Raw genomic sequence first — 13,810 nt, 5'->3', positions numbered from 1 at the left:
GTTGATGGGTTATATGGAGGATTAGTGCACGAAAACAAAAATTAAGTTGGTAAAAATTACCGTGTTTACATTTAGATAAGAATCATTTCAATGGCTACCCTACATTTATGATAGAATCCCAATCTAGAAATCCAAAACAAGAATAATTTTCATCTAAATCACTTTTTGTGTTGTTGATATTGTGGTAATTATTCATATTGAATGAAAAAGACTAAGAAATTGTCAAAAAAACACTGATTTATTGATAATTAGAAAGACCGGTTTCGGTTATTACACCATTGTCAATCTCTGATAAACTGACATCTAAAAGCTTTCATCTAAATCATAATTGAATAATCACATTATTTATGAATTCTCATCATTCAATAATAAATAATAATTCTTTTCTATTGATAATTATTTTTTCAACTGCAAGCAATGAGAAAGGTAGCAAATATACATTATAAAATTCGAATTTTGAGGTTAAATGATTACCGTTTGATATCCATATAAATAAAAATAATAGAAAACATAAGAATACTACAATAAATATTCTCTGTTATCTATGTTATTTTTATAAATATTTTTCAGTTTACTTTGAGCATTTTTCTCGGTAATTTGATCGAAAGTCTGAATTTCTGAATCCTGTTTCAGTACTTTTTAGCTGGTTGAAACAAACTTAGGTACGATTCTTCCCGCTAGGTCGCGCGCTTGTCGTTTCAGCCATCTTGCAGCCATCCCGATCAGTTGTTGGTGTGTATTTTGAATGCGAATTTTTTGTTCTATCTGTATTTTTTCTGATTCTTGAATGAATAAAAATGAGAACTTTGGCTGAGAATTTTCAACTTCAATTGAATTATTAATTTTTAAATGAATCAAGGTTGTTATTAATGACAGTATAACACACACACACACACAAACATTTGATGAATTTCAGTCATCATTTTACCCATAATCAACCACTTCTCATATTCAATAGCAACTGTAGGAGAAGTTTAATGTGAAATACTTGAGCAAAGTTCCTCTGCTCCATTCAAGAAGCCATTCTGCCCTCACTTTGCGCACTAGTTGCACAAATAACTATTAATCATTACCGTATGAAACACAAATTAAAATACCTGAAATGACATTTTAAAAGTTGATAACTAACCATCCTAGACTTCATCCATGCTTCAGTTAGCCTATAGGTGTAGACCTACTCCTACCGGTATGAATAATATTGAAAACTTATTTAAGAATTAATCCATTTGAATTACTTATTTTTGAATAGGATTTCTATTTTTCTATTATTTTTGAAAGAAATTGGAGTAGAATATCTACCAAATAACTCAATTTCTGTTGTTTTGAGATTCAGATTGTTGTATCACAGCTTTTTAAATTAGCCGCCATTTCAGGTTTGTATAAAAATAAAAATCTGATCTCAGTTATGGAAGCAAATTTTCGAATCAAATTATGAAAAAATATATTCCCTTGATTAATTTGACATTATATTAATTATTTTATCAAGGAACTGCTAATTATTATTAGATGAAATTTAATGGGATTAATTGAGTAACAGCTGTGTACAGTCAGTGGCAAAATGGAGAGACTTGGCAACGTTTTTCTCCTATCTTTCTTCACTGCCATTATAACGTGGACCGCACTATAGTATTATCGATATTGGAATTATCAATAGAACATCAAAATATAGAATTACATATATATTCAAAACCTAAAATATTATCTATAATAGGAAAGAACAGGCTTATATACACGTGCGTGATATGAAATTCACAAATGACGCATCATCACGTCTCTACTGCTGGACTAAAACTTGAAATTTTGCATATAGATTATTATTAATTCACCGAGGATGGTTATAGACCTATTTTGAATGTTTCAAGATTCCAGTAGGTCGAGTTTCCAGTCTGTCAAGTCTTCAATCAGTCCCTTGCTAAGCACGGGCTATCTCCAAGTACTGAATAGTTGAGTAAATGAGCAAATTTATACTGATTTGGACAGTATAGTATAAATTGGAAATAGGACAGTTTTGGGCATGAGCCTGTTGTGCCTTTCCTCATGTTAAGTATTTGTGCACAATATGATAAATAAATAAATAATAATAAATAAATAAATAAATAAATAAATAAATAAATAAATAATAAATAAATAAATAAATAAATAAATAAATAAATAAATAAATAAATAAATAATAAATAAATAAATAAATAAATAAATAAATAAATAAATGAATAAATAAATAAATAAATAAATAAATAATGCATAGGTATTGATTAGAATTGATAGTGAGATTGATTGTGAGACATTGATTTTCCTGTTCTATCATTTTTGGGATGAATGGAATCTGTCATTCTATTTTATTTCGTTGTCTCCTTATCTTTTGCACTCACCCAATGTGTTCTCCACTCCGACACCACTGTACTCAAGACAGGCATCAAGTGATAGGCAAGGCACCCTGGAGTAGTCCTTCAATGTACAGTTCTTCTCCTCAAGAATTACTTGTTTCGACTCTTGGTTGAATTCTACGCTGGCTTTCATCTTCACCACTGGTCTTGCTCTGAAGAGAAAAGAAGAGGAGGATAAAATTTTAAATTCTAATAATAAATCAATACTGCAATCTATATATATAAAAGCGAAATGGTACTCACTCACTGACTGACTCACTCACTCACTCACTCACTCGCAGAACTAAAAATCTACCGGACCAAAAAACGTTCAAATTTGGTAGGTATGTTCAGTTGGCCCTTTAGAGGCGCACTAAGAAATCTTTTGGCAATATTTTAACTCTAAGGATTGTTTTTAAGGGTTTAAAGTTCGTCTTTTAGCATGTATATTCTTCTTCTCCCAATCTCTTAATTATAATTGGGATTTCCATATCATATGTTACTATAGAACTATAATCTAGATAGAGTACCTCTTCGAAACATTTGTTAACTGGCAACTAAATTAATAATTTTGTCAGATTGGCATTAAGTTGAGTTGACTTTGTTAGGTTGGCACCAAGTTGAAGATTTAAATGCATTTATCGCGGAAAAATTGATTGGGCACTGCTTCTTCAATCCTGGGAATATTATATTACTAGCCGTCAGCTCGCCATATCCGTTTAGCAAGACGTTTAGTCTGGACCCCCGACTGGATTCTCCTAACATATGATAAAAATGCTCAAATGAAAAATGCAGGCGAGCGAAGCGAGCCTGCTGTTCTCATTCTTGAACTATCCAGACGGTGGTACAGGGGGCGGAGCCCCCTGGCTAGACGGATATGGCGAGCGAAGCGAGCCTGACGGCTAGTAATATGATATAATATAGAATATTAGGTTTGTTTTTTGGCCCTGCAAAATTATTTCTTGAGTATGTGAGTATTTATTATTTTAGCGATAATAATGTGAAATATTTCATCTATGTTTGGTTTTGAAACATCTAAATCTGAAAATTTACTTTGTGAAAATAATTAAGGACTGAAAATTTTGTGAAGTGAACAACTACAAGACTGCCTGCCGCAAAGTAGACCCACGCTAATCCACGAAAAGCAACCCACGCCGTGGTATGTTTTGTGAACCATTGCTATAGAATTATTCATAATCAATCAGCTGACAAGTGGATTATTCATTGCATGTATTACACAGATGTCTGGAGAAGCCTAGCAATGGTTTACAAAACATCCCATGGCGTGGGTTGCTTTTCGTGAATTAGCGTGGGTCTACTTTGCGGCAGGCCTTTTAACCTATTTAGGACTATGTGTAACCTTATCTAAATTTGGGAGAGGAATAGCACAAGGTTACCTTATTTTCCCTCTCCCTATCATTTTGATGATGTACTTATTGGGCCATATGAATAAAGTTGAGCGTTTGCTTATACTTCTAAAATATGAAGCATTCGCTTCATTTTCTATGAATAAACGTGAGCAAAACCTTTTGCTCATGTTCATCAAAAAAATAGTTTGAGCATTTGCTCAAAAGTAAAGCGTTCACTCAAAATTGTATGAATAAACTAGAGCATTGCTCAACTTTTGAAGCAAATGCTTCAAAAAAGGTGAGTCTAGTCTAGAGCAGCTTATCACCTTTTGCTCATAGTAAAATGGCTCAACTAATTCGTATGAGGAAGAGGAGACTATACCAGATACGATCACAACCAATAGTTGAGAACTATAAAACTCTTTCTAGATTCAACCATGATACATATCACCATTATCCCTAAAAAATAATAAATACAAAAGAAAGGCTAAAGATAGATGGCTAAAGATAGCCATCACAAGATAGGAAATAGGTATTTAAGAGGATGAAAGTGTAGACGATTATAAGAAGGCTATTGATATTATAAGAATATGTTGAAAATTATTATAGAGATGACATTTTTTCACGCTATTATTTCAAAATTCTAAACTCAACTAACCTAAAACTCTATTCATAAAATTTAATAGAAAACAGAGCAGATGACGCAAACACAAGCGGTGCACCCTATTTGCATATTTAGCGCTTCCGTGAGCTATAAAAACAAACTAAGGCTACAAAAGCGAATCAGCTGATGAAAAATCTCTAAAGTACGTGAGCATTTGCTCCAGAGTTCAGGAGCATAAGGTAAGAGTATAAGGTAAAGCTTATTCATATAAAAATGAGCAAATGCTTTTGCTTCTACCTTTTGCTCATGAGCAAAACCTTATGCTCCATGCTCTTGCTCATGAGCATTTGCTCTGGTTTTATTCATATGGGCCAATGTAAAAATCAATAAAAAATAAATCATTCTTTGAATTATTATCAACTTTTTTTTGCATCAAGTTGAATATTGAAATCTGTCAAAAATATGATGGGAAGTGAATGAAATAGAAAAAAACTGAGAATTAAATCTGTGAGAATATGAGACGGATATGTGGCGGAAGAATATCGCTATATATAACATCAAGAACAGTATCTGCAATCTATATATATAAAAGCGAAATGGTACTCACTCACTGACTGACTCACTCACTCACTCACTCACTCGCAGAACTAAAAATCTACCGGACCAAAAAACGTTCAAATTTGGTAGGTATGTTCAGTTGGCCCTTTAGAGGCGCACTAAGAAATCTTTTGGCAATATTTTAACTCTAAGGATTGTTTTTAAGGGTTTAAAGTTCGTCTTTTAGCATGTATATTCTTCTTCTCCCAATCTCTTAATTATAATTGGGATTTCCATATCATATGTTACTATAGAACTATAATCTAGATAGAGTACCTCTTCGAAACATTGTTAACTGGCAACTAAATTAATAATTTTGTCAGATTGGCATTAAGTTGAGTTGACTTTGTTAGGTTGGCACCAAGTTGAAGATTTAAATGCATTTATCGCGGAAAAATTGATTGGGCACTGCTTCTTCAATCCTGGGAATATTATATTACTAGCCGTCAGCTCGCCATATCCGTTTAGCAAGACGTTTAGTCTGGACCCCCGACTGGATTCTCCTAACATATGATAAAAATGCTCAAATGAAAAATGCAGGCGAGCGAAGCGAGCCTGCTGTTCTCATTCTTGAACTATCCAGACGGTGGTACAGGGGGCGGAGCCCCCTGGCTAGACGGATATGGCGAGCGAAGCGAGCCTGACGGCTAGTAATATGATATAATATAGAATATTAGGTTTGTTTTTTGGCCCTGCAAAATTATTTCTTGAGTATGTGAGTATTTATTATTTTAGCGATAATAATGTGAAATATTTCATCTATGTTTGGTTTTGAAACATCTAAATCTGAAAATTTACTTTGTGAAAATAATTAAGGACTGAAAATTTTGTGAAGTGAACAACTACAAGACTGCCTGCCGCAAAGTAGACCCACGCTAATCCACGAAAAGCAACCCACGCCGTGGTATGTTTTGTGAACCATTGCTATAGAATTATTCATAATCAATCAGCTGACAAGTGGATTATTCATTGCATGTATTACACAGATGTCTGGAGAAGCCTAGCAATGGTTTACAAAACATCCCATGGCGTGGGTTGCTTTTCGTGAATTAGCGTGGGTCTACTTTGCGGCAGGCCTTTTAACCTATTTAGGACTATGTGTAACCTTATCTAAATTTGGGAGAGGAATAGCACAAGGTTACCTTATTTTCCCTCTCCCTATCATTTTGATGATGTACTTATTGGGCCATATGAATAAAGTTGAGCGTTTGCTTATACTTCTAAAATATGAAGCATTCGCTTCATTTTCTATGAATAAACGTGAGCAAAACCTTTTGCTCATGTTCATCAAAAAAATAGTTTGAGCATTTGCTCAAAAGTAAAGCGTTCACTCAAAATTGTATGAATAAACTAGAGCATTTGCTCAACTTTTGAAGCAAATGCTTCAAAAAAGGTGAGTCTAGTCTAGAGCAGCTTATCACCTTTTGCTCATAGTAAAATGGCTCAACTAATTCGTATGAGGAAGAGGAGACTATACCAGATACGATCACAACCAATAGTTGAGAACTATAAAACTCTTTCTAGATTCAACCATGATACATATCACCATTATCCCTAAAAAATAATAAATACAAAAGAAAGGCTAAAGATAGATGGCTAAAGATAGCCATCACAAGATAGGAAATAGGTATTTAAGAGGATGAAAGTGTAGACGATTATAAGAAGGCTATTGATATTATAAGAATATGTTGAAAATTATTATAGAGATGACATTTTTTCACGCTATTATTTCAAAATTCTAAACTCAACTAACCTAAAACTCTATTCATAAAATTTAATAGAAAACAGAGCAGATGACGCAAACACAAGCGGTGCACCCTATTTGCATATTTAGCGCTTCCGTGAGCTATAAAAACAAACTAAGGCTACAAAAGCGAATCAGCTGATGAAAAATCTCTAAAGTACGTGAGCATTTGCTCCAGAGTTCAGGAGCATAAGGTAAGAGTATAAGGTAAAGCTTATTCATATAAAAATGAGCAAATGCTTTTGCTTCTACCTTTTGCTCATGAGCAAAACCTTATGCTCCATGCTCTTGCTCATGAGCATTTGCTCTGGTTTTATTCATATGGGCCAATGTAAAAATCAATAAAAAATAAATCATTCTTTGAATTATTATCAACTTTTTTTTGCATCAAGTTGAATATTGAAATCTGTCAAAAATATGATGGGAAGTGAATGAAATAGAAAAAAACTGAGAATTAAATCTGTGAGAATATGAGACGGATATGTGGCGGAAGAATATCGCTATATATAACATCAAGAACAGTATCTGGAATCAATTATTCATTTCAAATTACATCCATAACAAATTCTGATGAATGATTCATTCGGATCTATTAATTTTGATCCTTCCTTAATCAACTCATCATGATAAATCTGACACTTGTTTAAAATAGAAGAGCTAAGCTAGCAACCAAGCTCACCTTGACATGGAGTTTACATTACTTGTAGGGTTGAGAAGAAAGATTATGGTACATTCATACAAGAAGGTACAAGAGAAAGAGGAGGAGGAAGTGGAGAAGAAGGAGGAGGAGGAAGAAGTGGAGGAGAAGGAATTTGAGGAAGAGGAGTAGGATGAGGAGGTGGAGGAGGTGGAGTAGGAGGAGGAATAGGAGAAGAAGAACTAGCAGGAGAAGATGAAGGAGGAAGATGAGTAAAAGGAGGAGAAAGAGAAGGAAGAGGAGAAAGAGGAGTAGGATGAGGAGGTGAAGGAGGTGGAGGTGGAGAAGGAGAAGGGAGAGGAGGAAGAGGAGTAGGAAGAGGAGGTGAAGGAGGTGTAGGAGGATGAGGAGTTGAAGGAGGTGGTGGAGGAGGAGGAGAAGGAGGAGGAGGAAGAGTATTAGAAGGAGGAATAGGAGGAGGAGGAGGAAGAGTATTAGAAGGAGGAATAGGAGGAGGTGGAATTGTTGAGGAGAAGGGGGAGAACGAACTGGAGGAAGAGGGATAGGAAGTGGAGGAGGAAAAGGAGGAAGAGAAGGAGGAGGACAAGGAAGTAGAATGAGAAAGAGGAGGAGAAGTAGAAGAAGGAGGGAGTGGGGAGGAGATGGAGGAAGTACAGGAAGATGAGAAGAATTAAGAAAGAGGAAAAGAGTGAGAAGAGGAGAAGGAGGAGAATGACGAGGAAGTAGAGGAGGATTATGAAGATTGATTGATTGATTGATTGAGTACTTTATTTATGTAGATTACAATATATACTGGCTTATACACTTATATACAATAGCTTACAATACAGCAACATTATAGATGAATTCACATAATATAGACTAAGAAAATAACTATTGAACTGTATATGATATGAAAAAGCAATTTGTAATATAATAACTATAGATAATAATCATATTGTTATGCATCTACATAAATTGGCGGAGCTTTGGACATATCAATGTTCATTTTTTGGAAAGAATATTAAAAATATCCTCCCCACTAACTCTCTACCAAATCTCTCTACCAAACTCTCTACCAAAGAGGAGGAGAAGTAGAAGGAGGGAGTGGGGAGGAGATGGAGGAAGTACAGGAAGATGAAAAGAATTAAGAAAAAGGAAAGGACTGAGAAGAGGAGAAGGACGAGAATGACGAGGAAGTAGAGGAGGATTATGAAGAGAGGGAACAGGGGAATGGGTAGAAAGAGTAGAATGAATAGGTTTAGGAGTATGAGGTGGGGAGAAGGAGGAGGCATATTCAGGTGACATCCTTACCTCAAAAACACAGTTGTATCAGAGTCATAAGCCCCAACAACCAAATCTGGATACTCATTATTATCCAAATCCCTCGCTCCATCCAGGGAGAACCCGAAAGTGGTGACTGGAATATGAGGTCCAGAGACCTGTTCTGACGTCACTATCTGAGACGGTTTCTCTCTTATACCGTCGGGTGAGCCGTGGTATATGTAGACGGCGCCCTGTTCTGAAGGTCCATCATATGGTGCTCCTATCGCCACATCTAGAAAAATATATAAATTTGTTCATCCGTTCATTCATATAAAATAGAAATAGACTATAGAATAGAATAGAATGACTGCCTTTATTTTTGACCTAGGAGGGCGAGGTTAGGGCGCAGTCGGCCCTCTCTTACACTTAACCCTCTATATAAAAAAATTGCATGGTTGCCTGTAAAGTCGGTATACGGGCGAAAGTTTTACGTGACAACGACTTTGAGTGGTAAAATAATTTTAATGTGAATATTCATTCCTATAGTAGGAAGAAGGATGAAATAATAACTCACAATGGGAGTCAGTGAGAGGCACGCGTCCCTTCCACTTGGGCATGGTTAGACCGCGCCCACCTAAGAGCGAGAGAGACAACCATTGACTTGACATTTTGAATTAGTGGCGCAGTCGCAGGAGATTGCTTGCGGCGCCTGCGCAGATTGACTGCTCCGTTTCACTCTCTCTCCAGGTGAATGCCTTTCGGGTTGCTCGCCACTGCTCGTATTCGTGCTCTTTCCAGACGACCGTGAACCGAAACGAACGCTCTCACTCGCTCTCATTGTGAGCGCATAACGTGGGAACGTAACGCAGTTTCTTAAAATGTCTCCCAGCAAACCAATTTATTAGACGTTGTCACGTCAAAATCTGGTGTGGCGCATTCACACAACTTTCCTTGCCGTTATGAAAATTGATCACCTGACGCTAGTGTCCACGCGCATCTCAAGTCTACTATTCAAAGATCTGAGCCAGCTGGTGACAGGACAATGACGCTGGATACACACGAGGTCTGCTATTTTTTGGTAGAGAGTTAGTGGGGAGGATATTTTTAATATTCTTTCCGAAGAATGGACATTGATATGTCCAAAGCTCCGCCAATTTATGTAGATGCATAACAATATAATTATTATCCATAGTTATTATATTACAAATTGCTTTTTCATATCATATACAGTTCAATAATTATTTTCTTAGTCTATATCATGTAAATTCATCTATAATTTTGCTGTATTGTAAGCTATTGTATATAAGTGTATAAGACAGTATATATTGTAATCTACATAAATAAAGTACTCAATCAATCAATCAATCAATCTCTTCATGGTGAATCATTCAATAGAATCAACAGCTGCCAACAGTTTGCAATTGAATAATCACATTTTCTCGAATTCCGAGCTTATTTTCAATTTTAGGTGAAAATGTTACTGAACATTAATTGTACAGATTTTCATGTGAAATCTTTTCCACTCGAAATTTGTTGTTCTCTTTAACAAATATTAGGCTCAACTGACACTTATGCGACTCAGGTGGAGAAGAGACTGGACTCTAGTGGAGAGCATGTGTTTCCAAATGGTGACACTCAGACCAATCGATTCTAGTCTCCGCGACGTCACCATTTGGAAACATATGCTCTCCACTAGAGTCCAGTCTCTTCTTGACCTGAGTCGCCTAAGTGTGAGTTGAGACTAAGTGTTGAACATCCAGGTGACATCCTTACCTCAAAAACACAATAGTATCAGAGTCATAAGCCCTCGCCACCTATTTCTTTTACTATACTATTCAAGTAAAAACAATAGGTATCCACTCAAAACTGCTTCAAAACTGAATTTAGAATACACAGTCTAGAGGTTATTTCAAGATAACAACTGAGTTCACACACTTTATGGAGTAAAAAAAAATATATCTAATAAATCAGTTTATTTATCTTTTGTAACTCATTTTTTTCCTGTAACTGGGCACCCGCCGAAAAACCTTTGGGTTTGGCAGGACCCTCAACTGTTTGTATTGTGAATAAAAAAATTTTGATTTGAAAAAAAAAATGTTTGATTTATCAGATCAATTAATTCCCAAATATGAAACCAAACAAAAATTTCCTTCACAAAATTGTAAAAATATTTAAAATAATTCATTTATTTATTTATACATTGATGGACACAATATAATTCTCAACTATGAATGATTGGGGAAGGAACCACAGGCTCAAAGCCCAAAACTTTTTCTTCCCAAATTTTAATAAAAATCACTTCATAAGTTTTGTCATTTTTCATAATTTCACTTCAAATCGCGACAAAAATACAGTTTTGCCCTACTTGTGTTAATACAAGTAAATATTATTATTCATAACTGATTTAGAAGAACCAAATTGAATGCTTCCAACTACCCGCCTTGATATTTTTTATTTCAATTGACATTTGAAAATTTCCATTTTTTCCAATTTGACATTTTTAATCTCCATTAAATAGGTATTCGATTTCCATATCATTGTATATTCATTAGCATTCGAAAAAATGTCATCTATTATTCATTTCAATCTGTATGGGTGATTTATTTATTTATTCATTTATTCAACAACAATGACAAAACAATTTATATTGTATCATACAATATTGTATCAATTCATATGGTCTGAATCATCGATGTATTGAAACATTGATACATTCCAAACAAATCAAAGTGATTTCAATAATAAATTGCAAAATAATTAAGAGCAATAAGAGCCCCCTCTCCCATTTCACTCAAAATCTGGAGATAAATTTGTGAAAAATTTAATAGAATTTGAAGGAATTCAAAATAAAATTTACCTCCATATCCATCACGATTGATATCTCCCAGTGAAGCAACTGCCAGACCAAATCTGGATTTCGAATTTTTGCCATCTCTCACATGCCATTTCTGTCTAAACCTGTAACTCTGCAAAACACAAAAAATATTCAGACGAGAACCAAGAAACAAAAATATCAGTTTCATGAGAATCATCATTGTAAATTATGATAAAATAAGTGGATGATATAATAAGAATATAAATCTGAGAATTCTTTTTAAATTATTTTATCACGACATGTTTCGGTTATACCGTGCGGTTTCGAACATTGTTTAAAGAAAAACCAAATTACTTACAGTAATTGTTTTTTATTCACCTAATTTGTCGTCTGAAACAGTTTTTTTACATGATTAATAACTTTCAATAAGTGCGCCCTTAGCCCCTCGACAAATGTCCAAACGATAATAAATTTCTCTCTTAACATTCGATAATATTTCTTCGATTATGGTTGTCATTGGCTCTTTAATCCTGTTTTAAAGTGGTTCAGTTCGCGATTTCTTGTGAATAAACAATGTTTTTGATGTAAATTTACAAGAAAAAATCTACCTGAACCACTTAAAAACAGGATTAATGAAGCAATGACAACCATAACCAATGAAATGTTAGCGAATGTTTGGAGAGAAATTGATTATCGTTTGGATATTTTGTCGAACGACTAAAGGCGCACATATTTAAATTTATCAATTATGTAAAAAACTGCCTGAGACGACAAATTAGATGAATAAACAACATCAACTGTAAGTAATTTGGTTTTTCTTTAAACCAAGTTCGAAACCGCAATGTACACAACCCAATGTATACAACCCAAACAGTCATTAGCCGTTTTCACACCGATATCTCGCTGACATGACATACAGACAGGATTCACTCTGATGGACAGTACAAGAGGAGGCTGCGGTTTATAACTGCGCGAGGTCTACAGTTCACAGAACTACAGTACTATACTCCGTGCAAATTTACTTTTGACTTGGAGGAATTTGCGGCGCAGAGAAATTGAGGGAGATCAGCCAATTGCAGTGATGGATTGAGTCATAGGTGGAAGCGCAGTTGTCAATTTGTCGAATAGAGTCAGTCGAGTCTGTGATTGCAGAGGGGAAACTTCCTAAGTTCAACATGAGCGCTTGAATACTCACTGGAAATTAGAGAACGCTGGCCGGTACACAACGGCAACATAGCCGCCGTTGTATCCCTGCCACTGTATGCCTTCTCTGTATCCCAAGTCAGAAGCTCATTTGAACGGAGAGTAGTTATTCATTAACCTTCCAGTAGTCGCGCCCTACTCAATCACACGAGCAGTCGCGTGTTGTACTTTTTACAACATCCAATTTTCCAAGTATTATGTACTCTGTTTACTGTCAAAACATATTAATTAATTGGCTCTAAATTTTGTAAAATTACGTGAAAATGTTTCAATTATTAGTGATTTGAGTGTGATATTTTTGTTTTCTATCCAGTTTCTCAACCTTCAAAATTCAAAATTCTTTGTTTCTGTTGTTTTTGAGTGAAAAAGGACTAAATTTCAGAAAAGTGGAATCATAACCTCATTTCGGACTTTAAAAATAATTTTATCTAAATTTGGGAGAGAAATAGTACAAGGAGTATCCTTAGTTTTTCTCTCCCATTCAGTGCTTTATTGTGAAAATTATAATAATAAATAAATTGTATAATTACTTTTTCCATCTTTTTGGATTATTCTACACCTATGAACATTTGGATGATGACCATTTCATAGCCCAATAAGTTACACCAAGCAAAGCCATCAATTCTGTGTTATTGGTTCGTTTACAGTCCCCGTATACAGTCTTTCCCTATGTTATGCACTGTGGCGACTAAATGGCACCTAAAAACTGAACCATTGCTCGGTTGATACTGCAACTCAGTGGAGTGATGGGGGGAAAGTTTTGGAATGCATAGGTGACTCATTCACTGACACCACCCCATTCAATAGTTTTGTGCAGCAAGAAAAACTGACACTGTTGTACTTTTTACAACAGCGCGACTGCCGGAAGGTTAATAGAATATTGATTATGAATATATTTATTCAAATATGATTATTAATGGGGAGAAAATTGGTTATCCTCTGTTATCCTCTATTATGGATATATTTATTCAAATATGATTATTAATGGGGGGAAAAATTAGTTATCCTCACCTCTCTCCCTTGGTAAACGAAGTAAACCCTTCCTGTCTCATAGGCATTTTCATTATTCTCGAAATCAGTGTATAGAGGTGCTCCTATGATCAGATCATCCAGTCTATCTCCATCTATGTCAACCGATGTTATGGAGTAACCAAAGTAGGCTCCCAGCTGTTCCCCTGTGATATTTTGGAGGTTTGTCATGTTCCATGTGTATAGGACCACCTGAAAAATTG

General features: G+C 35.1%; 1 protein-coding gene across 1 annotated transcript in view; it reads right to left on the bottom strand.

The window, feature by feature from the left end:
* Nucleotides 1–13,810, bottom strand: part of LOC111061265 (integrin alpha-PS2) — a gene marked incomplete in the record, with an annotated part of 223,220 nt that overhangs the window by 24,145 nt on the left and 185,265 nt on the right. Inside the window, 4 exon segments of the mRNA XM_039441193.1 lie at nucleotides 2,370–2,536; nucleotides 8,609–8,852; nucleotides 11,418–11,526; nucleotides 13,590–13,799. Coding sequence (XP_039297127.1) covers nucleotides 2,370–2,536; nucleotides 8,609–8,852; nucleotides 11,418–11,526; nucleotides 13,590–13,799 — 730 coding nt within the window.

This window comes from Nilaparvata lugens, chromosome 14, assembly GCF_014356525.2.
Source record: "Nilaparvata lugens isolate BPH chromosome 14, ASM1435652v1, whole genome shotgun sequence".
Classification (NCBI taxonomy): Eukaryota; Metazoa; Arthropoda; class Insecta; order Hemiptera; family Delphacidae; genus Nilaparvata; species Nilaparvata lugens.
Note: the sequence above shows the minus strand (reverse complement) of the source record. Positions and strands in the feature narration are given on the sequence as shown.